The 16,082-nt window shown below is 36.9% G+C and overlaps 1 protein-coding gene across 1 annotated transcript; it reads right to left on the bottom strand.

The window, feature by feature from the left end:
- Positions 1–112: 112 nt before the first annotated feature.
- LOC139937511 (isocitrate dehydrogenase [NADP], mitochondrial-like) lies at positions 113–15,224 on the bottom strand. Its single transcript, XM_071932674.1, has 10 exons — positions 15,034–15,224; positions 10,215–10,312; positions 7,916–8,081; positions 6,804–6,964; positions 5,991–6,134; positions 5,704–5,837; positions 4,892–5,046; positions 3,976–4,088; positions 2,847–3,037; positions 113–2,425 (listed from the first exon to the last, which is right to left on the bottom strand). The coding sequence occupies exons 1-10, from the start codon at positions 15,137–15,139 to the stop codon at positions 2,344–2,346; spliced, it is 1,350 nt and encodes a 449-aa protein (XP_071788775.1). The 5' UTR covers positions 15,140–15,224; the 3' UTR covers positions 113–2,343.
- Positions 15,225–16,082: the final 858 nt, after the last annotated feature.

Here is a 16,082-nt window from a genome sequence, read left to right as displayed (position 1 = left end):
AAAGTATTTAACTTGAAAAACATAATGTGAAAAAACATACCACTTCAACAAATCATGGAGTATCTGCTACCTCCAGGAACAAATAAAATAAAAATCTTCAACAAAACTCATATAATTTTTACTTTGCACAGCAACTTTATTTGTTTCCACAAATCAATTAATTTGTATTTCATCTTTGTGACCTTTTATACCATTGTGACACTGGTAAAGGAATATATGTGAGGTATTGTACTAACTAATTGCAATTTCAATTACTAGTTGATCAACTAGTTCAAATTATTAAAATATTTATAAAAGAAACAAACAGCAGCAACATATTTGTTTAACTCAGGTTTGCAAATCAAGATCACGTAACATTTTGTTGTGACCGAAAAACCAAAGAAAGATCGAATAAACGTTGATTAGTAAATAAAAGTGTTTTGACAAAACAAAAAATGCACAGGGGGAAAACAACCTCAACCTTTTTAGCATGACAAGATGGTTAGAAACATGATTTTCTTCATTTTGTAAATTGTCTTTAGAAATAACAAGTTTAACATAAACTTGATAATAAATATAAAACCTATCCCAGCGGAACTGCAATAATACAAAGCACATGTTTCCTGAACAAAGATTGATGAAGACATCAGGAAATGTCAGCTTTCACTTTGATTATCAAGTATTTATGGATTAATAAAAACAAAGGGAATGCAATCATAAACCAAGAGGAAAACCACGACTAGGCAAAGCCTGCAGCATTTAGTCAAGAAAGTCCTGAGAAAAGCCGGTCTCTCTTTGACTACAATGTGCAGGTCAAGCCAGGCGAGATTTACTGATTGAAAAAAAATGTTTTCAGTTAATCCAAAGTTTTCTTTATAACCAAAATTTTATGCCTTCAAAGTATTAATTGATTTCAGAAACCATCACAGCACACATAGATATCCAAACAAGTCCGAATATTTGCCACATAAATGGCCGAAAAGATGAACAACAAATAATAATGATTTCAAGAGATTAAGACTGTTCGGGTTCGATTAAGTCCCTAGTTGTGACAATTGCATAAAAGATTAATGCCCTTTTAGGAAATGTAGACAATTAACGTCTAAAATAATGATTGAGAAATTTACTTTCCAAAAAATAAACTTATTGTAACTTTTAAAGTGACAATAAACTAATTCACTAATGAAGTAAGCTATATATTGCTGGCCTGAAATTACGTAGAGGTAAGTTTCTCATAAACTTCCAAGATTTTCTCGTCAAGAAACTTTCAAGATTCAAATGAAGAAAGGGCCCATAGCAAAATGGAAACGGCTCTGCCTTCTTAAAGATGAAATTTCAGACCTGAATTATTTAGCGATGTTTAATTTTGTAAATCATTACTTTAACATCATCACAATTGTCACAACCAGTACATGTAGAAATCCCAGCTTACATGAATGGTCAATATATGGTGCTTAATTGCAATGCAACAGACCATGGTTGTTACCTCCGTTAAACATGTAGCTCTATTCACAATAAGTTAAATGTTTATTTATGTGACTACATTAAACAATTGAAACACATAATCATTCAAGGGAAAATTAACTTTCTCTTAAGTCTCTCTTTTCCTGAGGTTCGAGCAATTTTGCTTTGAACTATTTTAGTGCACTGTGGGATTAATCTTCTCTACCGATCACACAGTAATTTCAAACACTTTGTAAATGGAACACCACAGCACGATTTGATCTCAGAGATTTCTAAGTCTTTGGTTTTCTAAAAACAATGAATTGGCAAAGAGCCTCTGTTAGTTTGCTTAAACACCTTATTGCATATTGCATTTTCAGAAAAATATCCAATACTGCATTGTCATCTGATTGTTGACCTCGAAACAAGCATCCATGGAAATACCTCATGTCTTTCAAATCAGGGCCCAATTACATGGCTCTGCCAACTGCCGAATTCTGTGCTTGCGCTCACTATTGTCCGCTTACTTTGTAAGCGCCAAATTTCTGCGCTAGCTGTGTAAGAGAAGAATGTAGAGTACGTGGAGTACACACGCTCACAAGCCAAATATCCCTGCTAACCTGCGAAATACACTTATCGAAAGCACAGAATTCCCTGGTTGCGTAAGCGCCAATTCCTCGCTTACCGTAAGCAGAGCCATAAAATTGGGCCACGGCCCAGTTTCATAACTGCTTAGCAAATTTCTATGCTGTGCCCAAAATGGTTGGGGCACCAGTCACAATAACGTTAACGTTATAGACTTTTGGCTGGTAACCAGTTTCTGCTAAGCAATATTCATTGTGCTTAGCAAGCTTTTGTGCTTACAGTCGTTATGAAATTGGGCCCTGGTAATCAGAGGTTGTTTCAGTGTGCGTAAGTTATTTACTTGTTCAACGCCCTGCTGAGGTTGTCGGATATTGCGTTCAGGAAGTCCATGGTGTTCAAATAATGCTCTGGTTTGACGCTGAAAAGGAGAACAAAAAATAATATTATTGTAGAGAGATTGGAGGAGGAAGTGAATTTAAGGCCTGCATGCTTCATATTTTGGAAAGGGCAAGGGCACCAAGACATTTTCTCCTTGGCAAAGGGCACCCTATGAGGAAATTGTCAATTTCTACTGGAGCAATTTAAGAACACTAAAGGTATTGACCAGGGGGCATGGAGGCAATCGCCTTCATTTGCCTCTGTGATGTAGCAGGCCTGCTATGTTTAATGTTTAAGTGTTTTGTAAAACTCCTTTTCACATTGTAAATTACATGAAATGTTAAATTAGAACAAGTCAAAAGAAATACAATATAAAAATACACTGAAAAGATTCTAATTATTTCAAAAGCATCTCTACCGATATTAAAAGCTGAAAGCTGAAATCACAAAAAACTACTTACTTCTTGAGTCCATATATGCAACCAGCAAGATCCTTGGTCATTAAGCCAGAGTCGACAGTGTCTACGCAGACCTTCTCCAATGTGGTAGAGAAGTGAGCCAATGCTGGGTTGTCATCAAGTTTGGCTCGGTGCTCGAGACCTCTCGTCCAGGCAAAGATACTGGCAATGGGATTGGTACTGGTTTGATTACCCTGAGGATGAAATGCAAACGGAACTCATTAACAAACATATTTAATTGCCTTTGGGACTACAACGACTCAGCGTGTGACAGTTTTGAAATCTAACATGTAGTTTTAACCTTGGAAGGCAAGTTACGTCATTACTGATCTTATGAAGAGACTCCTACTCAAGTTTATAGCAGTCTTGGAAATCGTACTACCCCCAGGAGGGTATGAGGCTTTTCCGCCCATGATTATCAAGACTAACACCCCTTATCAGAGGGTCTACAGAGGCTTTTCCCCTATAAAAAAGTGGAACATGCTTGCTCTCCTGCCCCTCATCTCTTCTTTTGATTGGTTGTGGCTGAATAACATCGACTTACGTAACGACTGATCATAATGCAAGAGCCCTACAATAGTTTATAGCAGTCCCATGGGATGTGTGTCATGTGACGTGTGCAAAAGCATAGGAGAATACCTGGAGTACCTTTTGTCATGCGTTTTTGTATAATAAAGTGTATATATATTTGGTTTGCGGTAACACCATGTGTGTATCTACTTGCCAGGTAGAGTTTGTTCTTAGAGAACCGTCTTTCTTTATTCTACTAATGCAGAGTAGATTATTCGGGTGTTCGGGAGACTTCTTACTTCTGAAAGAACTGTTCTGCTTTTAAACTATTACTTGGGCAAATGGTTTAGAAAATAGGCTGGGACTACTAATTTAGCTTATAGGATCATGATTAACCACACTACCGTGGGGTAAGTTCTTAAATTGGTCTCAACGATTCGACTAGCTTGCTCTAGTCGTTGTCAGGATGTAGCTACAAATTTTGTTGGTGTTCTTTAAATAAGTTTCATGCCTGTACAGCTTATTGGGGTCTTGCCATGGACGGAATGCACTTTACGAGAATGATTTCATATTATTAATATTAATCCCTGGGAGTGTTGCAGAAGCTTGGTGTGTGGTTTACCTTTTGGTGCTCCCTGAAGTGTCTGGTCACTGTTCCATGGGCAGCCTCAGCCTCAATTGTTTTACCGTCGGGACAAACCAACACACTCGTCATCAGGCCGAGAGAACCATAACCTATTACATAATAAGGTCATATAATAAGCATTAGTTAAAGGCAGTGGACACTATGGGTAATTACTCAAAATAATTATTGGCATAAAACCTTACTTGGTGACGAGTAATGGGGAGAGGTTGATGGTATAAAACATCGTGAGAAACAGCTCCCTCTGAAGTGCCATAGTTTTCGAGAAAGAAGTAATTTTCATCGAATTTAATTTTGAGATCTCAGATTTAGAATTTGAGGTCTCGAAATCAAGCATCTGAAAGCACACAACTTCATGTGACAATGTGTTTTTTCTTTCATTATTATCTCGCAACTTCAACGACCAATTGAGCTCAAAATACACAGGTGTGTTATTTTATGCATATGTTGAGATACACCAAGTTATATGACTAGTCTTTGACAATTACCAATAATGTCCAGGGTCTTTAAAGCAAACATTCTTAAAACTTGAACTCTTGCGGACAGGCCTGAAATTACACAGAGGCCATGACCTCAGTTGCACATGTCTTCGTCTTGATGCCCCATCTAAAGTGTATCAGATTCTCAATGGAAGTGCCCATTGCAACTCGAAAATGGCCTTGTCCTCTCAAAGATGAAACTCCAGGCCTGTGCAGAGATGCGTGTAGTTTCTACCCAGAGATTATTTATGACGAATTTTGGAAACAATGAATTTCCTTGAGGTACACAACCTTGTATCCTGTCAGGTAATACAGTGGGATTCACAGGAGCATTCATGTTCAATACTCGGTGAAAATAAACTTACTCTTATGATTCACCGAAGTCTACTCTTAGTAAGCCTTTAAAATCCCCGTACCTTGAGCAACGACATCAGACTGGACATCACCATCGTAGTTCTTGCACGCCCAGACGAAACCACCAGATGACTTGAGAGCCTGTGCAACCATGTCATCAATAAGACGATGCTCATACCAAACACCGGCATCTTCAAACGCTTTCTTGTACTTTTCCCTGTTGTATACAAATTAAACAGCAACAATTATTAAAGGCACCATTGGCAATTACTCAAAATATCTGTAAGCATATAAACTTACTTGGTAATGACGATAAAAAGCTATTGATAGCATCACATATTAGGAGAAACAGCTCCCTCTGAAGTAACGTAGTTTTTGATAAATTCTCACTCAAATATTTGAGTCTTCAGGTCTTAAGCCCTTTTTAGGCCTCTGGAAGCACACAAATTTGCTCAACAAGGGTGTTTTGTTTTGTTTATTCTCTTGGAACTCGATGACCAATTGAGTCAAAATTGTCACAGATTTGTTATTTTATGCTAATGTTGGAATACACCAAGTGAGAATACTGGTCTTTGACAATTACCAAAGGTGTCTAGTGCCTTTAACATAGCCAAAAGAATTAATTTTAAACTTTAAAAACTTTAATTTCCTTTTGTGACAAAGATTCAGCTTAACTTTCAGGCCTGATGCTTCGTGGACCCAATGGAGAAAATCCCTTCCATGCTAGTCATTACTTTGAAGCCCTTTAAAACATTCCAAAAGAAATGTACAATATTCTCTCGTGGTGCCCTTTACAAAGGAAAGAACGCCTCAGTGCCCCTTGCCCTTTTAAGAACGAAGCATCAAGCCTACACTTTGTTTAATCAAGACTTACTGGTAGATAGCTTCAAAGATGTCCTTGAAGCGGCCGTCGTATTTCTTCAAGATGGTGTTCTTGGTGCTGAGGTAAAGAGGCCACTTCTTGGCCAGTGCATATTGGAAGCAACTGTGAGCAAATCCTTCAATAGACTGTAAAATAATTAAAAGGAATCACATAATGAATTCATCAATAAAGTTTGAATTGGCTTGATAGTTTATTGAAAGATGAATTGATAAGGTGGTTTATTAAGATACAATACAATGAAAATAAATCAATAAAAATAAAAATAATAATAATAATACCTCATCATTGTTGTACATTCCAAGTCCACAGCCGCCAGCAGTGAATTCATAAACGGGGATGACTGTCTTCTCACTGCCATCAGTTGGAGTAAACACCATTTCAAACTTCCCAGGTTGGTCTACCACGAAATCAGTAGCACGGTACTAATCCAAGTAGGACAGAATTAAGAAGGACAGTTTTAAGACTTTGGACACTATTGGTAATTTGTCAAAGACTAGTCTGTACAATTGGTGTATCTCAACATATGCATAAAATAACAAACCTGTGAAAATCTGAGCTCAATCGGTCGTCAAAGTTGCATGATAATAATGGAAGAAAAAACACCCTTGTCTCACAAAGTTGTGTGCTTTCAGATGCTTGAATTCAGGACCTCAAAATCTAAGTCTGAGGTCTCGAAATCAAATTAGTGGAAAATTACTTCCTTCTCGAAAACTGTATTACTTCAGAGGGAGCCGTTTCTAACAATGTTTTATACTATCAACCTCTCCATTCATACTACGCTAATATTATATAAAACAATTTTTTCTTTATATTGTGTTTCATTACCATGTATGACTAGTTTTGATTAAGAAAACAGTGCATGAATGTATGAATAAAAAATAAAAAAATTAAAAAAAACCATAACACCCAATACATTTATGTGCAATACTTTTACGTATGCGACTGCAGTTATCAGGCAAACAGACATCAATGAAATACATAGATAAAAAAAACTCAACACTAATACGAGCCCATACTACAAAAAATACCACACACACTAGTAAAATCTATGTGTATTTGTTACAAATGCACAGCGGCCATGACTCCCTTACCTGATCTCCAAATGCATGACGACCAATCACAATAGGCTCTGTCCATCCAGGTACAAGACGAGGAATCGTCTTACACATGATTGGCTCACGGAACACGGTACCGCCCAAGATGTTTCTGATTGTACCATTGGGACTCTTCCACATTTGCTTCAAATCAAACTCTATAAAAGAACAAGAGAAAGTATCATGTTTAAGTGCACTCAAATAAAATTGCTTTTGTTGATCAGTTTGAAACACAGTCTACAAATTGTTTTTGTTTACAATCATGCAATAATAAACCACAAGAGAAACTGACTGGGTAAATTTTAAATTAATTTGGGGTTGGTGACATAGACACCAAGGGAAACTAAACACATGTTTCACCTACATCAGTGCGCTAGGCCATGGGGACAAGCCGGACAATGGTTCGAGGTGAATTTATTCTTGCATGGTGTCTGGCCTTTACTATCATTTAACTGATAGAAAAGGAATCCTGAATTCCATGCGTTGTCATTCTTATCAATTAATAGACCACAAGGGAAAATGAAAAGGTCAATTTTAAAATAGATTTGGGTTGAACAAAGACAAACTGACAAGAGCAGGATTTGAAACGAGGAACTCCAGATTAATGGTCAGCGCTCTACCAACTGAGCTATCCAACCCTATGTTAGCATCTCCCTATTTCGTCAATATGTTTGTTAGGGGTGCCAGTCAGAAGCCATACAACCGTTAACTGCTGTGTAGGGATCACACCCGAGTTTACGATACAACCTGGGAATCACCTTAAGGGGATTCAACTTTTTTTCAGCAATCATATCTGACTTGTTACCAGATGATTTCAGATGCATGAGATTGTAAATCCGCTGTATTTGTTCACAGCGTGAGGGCGCATTTAAACTATTTTTTTATCACTGCCGGGGTAATTCATACCCAAAATAACTATTAAAGACTGGAATACATTACCACCACAGTTATATCCATCACAGACAATTAAAATCACAGCGCACAGAAGTGAGAGAATGCCGATGATAAAACTGTGCAAACGAATGGCATACCCCCGAGTGTGATAAAGTATTATTGAGAGCGCCCTCACGCAACCAAAAATACGACCCAAGAGGATGATGTCCACCTACCAACAACTCTCTCCTCATCTGGAGTAATGGTTGCACATTTGATTCCAACGTTGTATTTCAAGATGGCATGAGCAGAATCAATGGTCACCTGATCATTAGTCGAGTCTCGATAAGGCAAACCAAGATCAAAGTATTTGATGTCTAGCTTCAGGTATGGGAAGATCAGCTAAAAGACAAAAACAAAACAATAATTCGTTTAAAGACAGTGTACACTATTGGTAATTGTCAATGATCAGTCTTCTCACTTGGTGTATCTCAACATATGCATAAAATAACAGACCTGTGAAAATTTGAGCTCGATCGATCGTCGGAGTTGCAAGATAACTATGAAAGGAAAAAACACCCTTGTCACACGAAGTTGTGTGCGTTTAGATGGTTGATTTCGAGACCTCAAGTTCTAAACTTGAGGTCTCGAAATCAAATTCGTGGAAAATGACTCCTTTCTCCAAAACTAGGTCAATTCAGAGGGAGCTGCTTCTCACAAGGTTTTATACCACCAACCTCTCCCCATTTCTCGTTACAAAGTAAGGTTTTGTGCCAATAATTATTTTGAGTAATTACCAATAGTGTCCACTGCCTTTAAAGACACTGGCCACTATTGGTAAAAACTTAAAATAATTGTTACCATGAAAATTTATTGGGAGACCAACAAAGGAGAGCTGTTGTTAGTATAGTACAGTTTAGTTAGTTTTTGAGAAAGCATTTTCTCACTCAAATAATAAAAGACTTTGGACTCACTTTTTACAGATATACCAAATGAGAACACTGGCCTTTGCCAATTACATGTACCAAAGAAATCCTGTGCCTTTCATGCAAAATTAAGCTGTTTCACCTTTTAACAACTCACCATAAAGTGTCAGTAAGTGAATACAGACTCAGGCCTGGAATTTCATCTTTGAAAGGGCAAGGCGATTTTAATTTTGTAAAAGGGCGATTTTCATTTTGTAAAGGGCACTGCCATTGGAAAATCTTAAAGTCAACAGAATTTCTTTTGAAGGGGCACCTAGGACAAGACCAGGGGCAACAAAGGCCAATATATTGCACCTTGATTTCACAACAAATAAACAAGCAGCATTCAATGTTTAGAGAATCAGGAAACCAAAAGAGTTCCAAAATAATTAGAGTATGACCGAGTTGAGCTAAACTTTCTAAAAGTTCAATGGGTTATAAGAGCATCATAATTGGAATTATCTGTACACATCAGATAATGTTCAATACCATCACTGTACACAGTTGTCCCTTTTTTGACTGATATGTTATCGCTAAGTACACCCAAGTTACATATTGAACTGTAATTTATTGATAGTCCAGCACAGTGTAAATTGATAACCTGGGTAAGCTAATATTTACCTACACACTTCACCAGCATTGCACTATGGCATACTGCCTCTAAGTACACCGTAGTCATAAATGCAGTAGGTGGACAACAATTCAAACTATTAACCTCAGAGCACTATTACCTTGTGAGTATTAGAACTGAAACGATTTACAGTTAGAGTAAAATATATGCTACACTTCATGACCCCCTAAACAAAGTCTGCACTAACTGTAGTTTAAACAGACCTTGTAAGTACTTAAAAATGGCCTCTCTCTCTGTCAGGCCTATATGCTTCATTTTCGAAAGGGAAAGGGCACCATGGTAATATTAAATATGTGCTAACTTCATGACCCCCTTAACAAAGTTTGCACGAGTGGTGGTTTAAAAAGACTTGTAAGTAAGTAGTACTTCAAAATGGCCTCTCTCTTTTTCAGGCCTGTACGTTTTTGAAAGGGCAAGGGCACCAAGGCATTTTTACCTTGGTAAAGGTAGGGCACCCTATCAGGAAATTGTATATTTTTACTGCAGCATTTCCAGGGCATCAAGGCAATGAACAGGGGGCATGGAGACCAATCGCCTTTGTATCAGGCCTGCTCAGGGCCCAATTTCATAGCGCTGCTTAACGGTAAGCAAGTTTGCGTGCTTACTGTAGCAGAAAAATTTGCTTAAGCCTTAGCGTATTTCACAGGTTAGCAGAAAAATTGGGCGGCCATAAATTGCGTGTTTACCGTGGATTTGCATTGTGACGTCATTTATTTTCGTGCGGTAAGCAGTGGAAGGTTAGCATGCATTTTCGTTTGCTTACGGTTAGCAGCTCTATGAAATAGAAATTGCACAGTAAGCACAAAATCGGCCGCTAAGCAGCGCTATGAAATTGGGCCCTGCTTACTACTGTAAACCTATAAGTATTCTTCATTTACCATTATGTAATATGTAAGTGGCCGCTAACTATAAAAAATAACACCAAAGCAAAGGATGTACCGTTTCTTTGATCTTTTCCCAGATAACGCGTGTCATCTCATCACCGTCTAAATCAACCACTGGATTGGCTACTTCAATACGGCTGCCTTTGTTGGAATCTGAAACAAAATCAATTCAAAAATCCATAAATCCATTTTTCAAATATTGCTTTTCAAGTATCATCATGATGAAGTACTATTTCACTCAATTGTACATCAAGTTGATTTATACTCAACTGGTCGATGTATTGTCCTTGCTCTATCATGAACATTACTACATGTACAAATGACAAACATGTATCATCAATAACCGAGAACTGTCCACTTCCTTATTTGAAGAGGGGCCAAAGGTCAAACTCAATTTTGTTATCCACTCATTTTACAGCAGACAAGAGTCCTTATAAAAATGGCGTTGTAGCCACATGTAGACCAATGTGGTGGGATCTTAACCCAATTGAGTCCACCAAGGGCGAGCGATTGCAACAAAATTATATGCTTAGAAATGGGGCCATCATTACTGAAGTGCAATCTGGGGGAAATCTGGCAGCACAGTGTGTTTTTGCTCAGAGTGCTGGGTGAAATTTGTTAGTTCTTGGCAGGCCCGCCCGGTACGGCTACAACAAACTGCCTGCAAGTGCAACTTTTGTCAAAATCCAAAATATTTGATGTCACATTTCAAATATAATGGGTCTGTGCAGAGAATATTTAGTTCGTTCATGAATTTTGATGAAATTCAATCAAAATGGCATTGGACCAGGATTTGACATTTTGACTGGCATAATAAACTCCCCTCTGGATTGTACAGACTCATTAGTTTTTGATTTGGATGATATCACATTTTAAACTACTCTCGTAATCAAATAAAATGCGTTTTCTGATTAAAGTTGAAGTTAACTGTGGCCGTGTCCGAATTGGCGACTTTGGCTACAGCTACGGCTAGATTTGCGTGTCTGTCAGTGTTGAAGAATAGGCAGATGCGCGCGATCTAGACGTAGCTGTAGCTGAAGTCGTCAATTTTGACACGGCCTTAGAGTCTTCTTATTTTGTCCTGCTTGTGAGGACTCTATTCATTGGAAAATTAGTGCATAATTAGCACTCAAGTTAAATTAAGTGCCATGTGTTAGCAAAATTACCCAGATCAATGGTACATGTGGTACGAATCTTGATGCCAGTCGGCTATCACTAAGTAATGCATGTACAGCCATTTATTCATGCAGTTATTATACACTGTGTATGTACAATGTTATGTTGTGCACATTTTTCAAATAACAAGTTAATTGATTGATACTTGAGAGCTTGTAAGTTTGTAGGTTGTGTGTCTGGTATTCACAGGCAATCCAATTTGTGTTGTCTGTGAATATTGCAGTGTAATACTGAAGATAGTCAGGCATAACAAAAAAATGTTATGTTGGTGTAACCCGACCTACCCTAAAAATATGGCCGACCCTGGATATTTTTATTTTTTCAAGGGAAGAAATATAATGATTAAAATCTATTAAAGACATATACATAAAATAAATGTCATCCAGAGTATAAAAATATACTATTTGTTGTGTGTAGCCTTGTCTTCTTTTATTATCGTGTATACTACCGGCTTAAACTGTTAGAATACATGTCATTTTCAATGCTGGGAGGGGAGATACTACCTACCTACCCTATTTTGGGGGGCCCGTTACACCAACATAACATATATTTTTTTTATGCCTAAGTTTGCCCCTTCAGTCACATTGACCCTTTAATAGCCTGTTCCTCAACCAGTCAATGGGGGAACCGAGAGTTCAAGACCACTTGATAGTAATCTGCATCATGTGCTTGTTGGAATTAGTCAGTATCCTGTATGTTTAATACAGGGTATCCTGTGAGTGTGGTCAGAGAGTGGGGAGTACGGCCAAAGTTCTAAGGGATTTGATGTTGGAAAAGAAAACCTGAACTGAAAATGGAGCCTGCTTACATACATTTATCTTTGGTTTAAAGCCATTATACACTTTCGGAACAGAAAAAAAAAAAAAAAAAAGTTCACAGATTTACAAATAACTTACAGGGTTTAACAAGATCATGGTGAAAGACTTCTCTTGAAATATTGTTCCATGAAATGTTTTCCTTTTTGAGAAAACATTAAAACAATTATCAATTCTCGTTGTCGAGAATTATGGATTAATTTTAAACACATGTCATGACACGGCGAAACGTAAGGTAACAAGGGTGGGTTTTCGCGTTATTTTCTCCCAACTCTGATGACCGATTGAGCCTAAATTTTCACAGGTTTATTATTTTATATATAAGTTGGGATACATGAAGTGTGGGCCTTTGGACAACACTGTTTGCCGAAAGTGTCCAATGGCTTTAAAAAGCCTTACTCTGCAAATATTTTCATCTTAATTATACTTTTTTTTTAAACAACATTATTTTAATGTTTTAACCGAGACGAAAATTATTTTGTGACATTGTTTTACTCATTTCTCAAAAACTACAGCACCTCCGACTCAGCAAGAAATGTGTTAAGGGGAAGCTTTCTACCATCTTTATCTTCAAACTGTTTAAGTATAATGTAAATCTGTGGACATTTTGTTTTGAGTCAAAAACAAGAAGTACCCAAACCAAATCAACAAAAATATTATTCATAAAAATTATAAATAACAAAATAATATTTTGAAGTATTTTATTTGTATACATTATGTATTGTAAAAATGTAACTAGTCTAAAAGTAAAAAAAATGCACTATCAAAATAATGTGAACCCTTGTGATTAATAAAAAATTAAAAATTAAGTATTTTTTTCTACTTCAAACTTGACCATGACCCTGAGACCAGTGCCACAGACTCACAATGACTATTTGGGAAGAAGCTGTTATTTACTTGTTACAGGGTCTATGTACTTTTTCCTAACTAACATAAAACACAATGTCCACAGATTTACATTAAACTTACACCGTTTGAAAATTATGAAAGTAGAAAGCTTCCCTTGAAATTTTACTTACTAGGGTCCTGTAGTTTTTGAGAGATGAGTAAAACAAATAAACTTTGTTTCAGTTTTAGCATGTAAAAACATATCACCAGTTATGCTATGATTATGGTATAATATCATAACTGGTTAATGGGATTTCACATGCTAAAATAATTTCCGTCTTTGTGAGACGAAAATTAATTTGTGACTTGTTTTACTCATTTCTAAAAAACTACAGAACCTCAGTTAGTAATATTTAAAGGGAAGGAAGCTTTCCACTATCATATTATCTTCAAACCCTGTAAGTGTAAGTTTAATGTAAATCTGCATGGACATTTTGAAAAAGTACCCAAATCTTTGTGACCCAAAACATCTTACTATGGTAATACAGTCATTTGACCAGTTCAGGGTCACTTTTTGAATTCCCTTTTTTGGGGTGCAAACCTGTAAGTAACTGAAATTTTTTTTAAATGTATTAATACTTTTGAAGAGGCTTCAAGAACATTGTCACCCATTTGACCAGTTCAGGATCTGTTACAAACTTGCCCTATTGCAAACCCATCATTCCCATTCATAAAACTGTCTCCTAAGACACAAACTTCAGTAAAGTTTGTTGGCAATGGCATGGATGCAGACTTCCTTTCTCAAGCAAATGTCAAGTAAGTGTCTTCAACAGCAGCACAGAAACCCGACGACCCCCCCCCAAAAAAAAAAAAAACAACTCAAAAAACCAAAGCAACATGACTGCTCAGTGTTTTCCTAAAATTCATCTTATTCATAATTCTTATCATTTTACATAAATTGTCTTCGTCCTGGCATTCAAATTTAAGATGAGAAGTATTTCAGCAATTTTTCAACCAACACTTTTTTTCCCAGGGAAAAGGGCCCATCATGATCATTTGTGGATGATGTTTTAGGTTATAGATAGATGCTTTATTGTGGATTCTTCTCATGTACCAAAAGAATGTGAGAAGTAATTCAATTAATTATGTGGCTGTTGCAAAATTGAAGTGGTCCGGAACTGGTCAAAGATTTTTAACCAGTCAAATGACAAAAGGATCATAATCACATTAAATTCAATTAAATTCAATTCAATTTACATTTATTTCCACAAACACATTTCCACAATTATTGACAATATATGATTGAGTGAAAAGTGGCACTCAGACTCAGAGATTAAGCGTCTTTCTTAACTCCTAATTTTCCCTCCACCAGTGACATGTTTTTACAATTGTTGTATATCGAAAATGCTTTCACTGTCAATTTTAAAACTATGCAGTAGTCACTAGTCAGTAAACTTTAATCCCGCACTTGACCTCAAAAAAAAGAAGGTTATAAAAAAATCATTCAATCAATAAACAAACAATTGTCATTTGCAAACATATGTTGGACCATGGACAGTTTTGACACCATTATTTACTTCATTTGGAATTTCAACCCAGTGATAAAATGCAAAACAGATACTGAGAATTGATCAATGTGAGCAAAAAGTACACTAAAATATTGTAACAAAATACAGAATCCCAGTGACAAGAATGACCCTTGTTGTGACAAAACTGTGATTGTGTGGTGCGTGACACTGACAGATGTTTGAAACACTCACTTACTTAGTTTTGATTAAATTAAATTAAATAATATTATCAATTATGCAAAGTTCTTTTCTGGCTAGAAAAGACTGGGGAAACTTCAAACACATTCCTTTGTTTCAATGGTATTATTTAGCTGAAAAGTTACAACCCTGTACTAGAAAATCTGCTAGTAAAATAATATGCGAGCTTGCATGTTGTGTCAAGTCTAAATTGAGTCTCCTATATTGAGTCTCCAATTCGGTATTCCAAAAATCCAAGACAAGTTATAAAAACCTGATGTTTAAGTCTTAAATAATACTTAAAACTCACAATTCCGTTGACTGACATTGGCCATGGCTAACATGCCGCATTTTGAAGACTCCAAACGACCCAAACTGCCCACAGACCGGCATAATTTAGCGACAGTTCCAGCCATTTTTCCCAGATTGGTTGTGAGCTTATCAGCAATTTAGAGAAAAGACCCGCTAACCGGCTTTCAGTATGCACGTGAACAAATGTGTCGCGTAGGCCCAGGGATTTGACCTTAGAAATTCGGACTGGTACTGATCCCCTTAACGGTTGTACATCCGTATCGAGTTAACGGTATTGGGCATCGGGAATCGGTTACCAGTTTCATCTCATTGATCTTTTTATGGAAAAAATCGACCGAGCGGCGTTTTTCATTCCTTGTTTGGCAGTGGTACCAGTCTAACTGAGTTACACCAACTACACTCTAAGAACTACACAGTACGGTTTACTGGGGGTTTTGTTTGCATTGAGGACAACTTACTTTGAGTGCCGAAAACTATTTTTGTTTACGGGCGCATTCCAAATTGCTATTTGCTAAAATATATAGAAATTGAAATTAAATTGTTAATAATTATAAATCATTACTAGCATTAACAACTCCTGCAATTGTTAAACAAAAGTGTTTGTAATTTGATTTGGTAAACATTGCCATTCCATGCCATTCTATTAAATCATAGAGCAAGGATGGCTGGTATGGATTAGGAGGGTGGCATTTTATTGATGGATTGGTACCTCCATGATTGGAAGAATTAGAAGCTAAGAGGATCGAATAATTGACCCGCATTGAGGACAAAGATGAAGGGGACTCAAGCGCCATGGTTACACATATATAGGAAGAAGGTTCGGAGGAGGAACGGGATGATGAAACTCTCAACACCACAAGCTTGCGATGGCAAGGCTAGGCATCAAGGCTTAATTAATTGGCAAACAGTTCCCCAAGGCCTTGGACAAAATGGTGCACACCTGCAATTAATTTGCAAACCCTAACCATAGCAGGCGCGGATCCAGGATTTGTTTAACCGGGGGCACAACTTTGTAGTCTTATACTTGTTTTTTTTTTTGCTCAAATA

This window comes from Asterias amurensis, chromosome 5, assembly GCF_032118995.1.
Source record: "Asterias amurensis chromosome 5, ASM3211899v1".
Lineage (NCBI taxonomy): Eukaryota > Metazoa > Echinodermata > Asteroidea > Forcipulatida > Asteriidae > Asterias > Asterias amurensis.
Note: the sequence above shows the minus strand (reverse complement) of the source record. Positions and strands in the feature narration are given on the sequence as shown.

Bases quoted from the DNA above. Each gene is read 5' to 3' on its own strand.
- LOC139937511 (XM_071932674.1), bottom strand. From the start codon at position 15,139: ATGGCTGGAACTGTCGCTAAATTATGCCGGTCTGTGGGCAGTTTGGGT. The intron at 5,047-5,703 runs GTAAGTCTTGAT...TGTATACAACAG, and splicing joins ATCTTTGAAGCTATCTACCA to GGAAAAGTACAAGAAAGCGT. The intron at 3,038-3,975 runs GTAAACCACACA...TTTCATCCTCAG, and splicing joins ACTTCAGGGAGCACCAAAAG to GGTAATCAAACCAGTACCAA.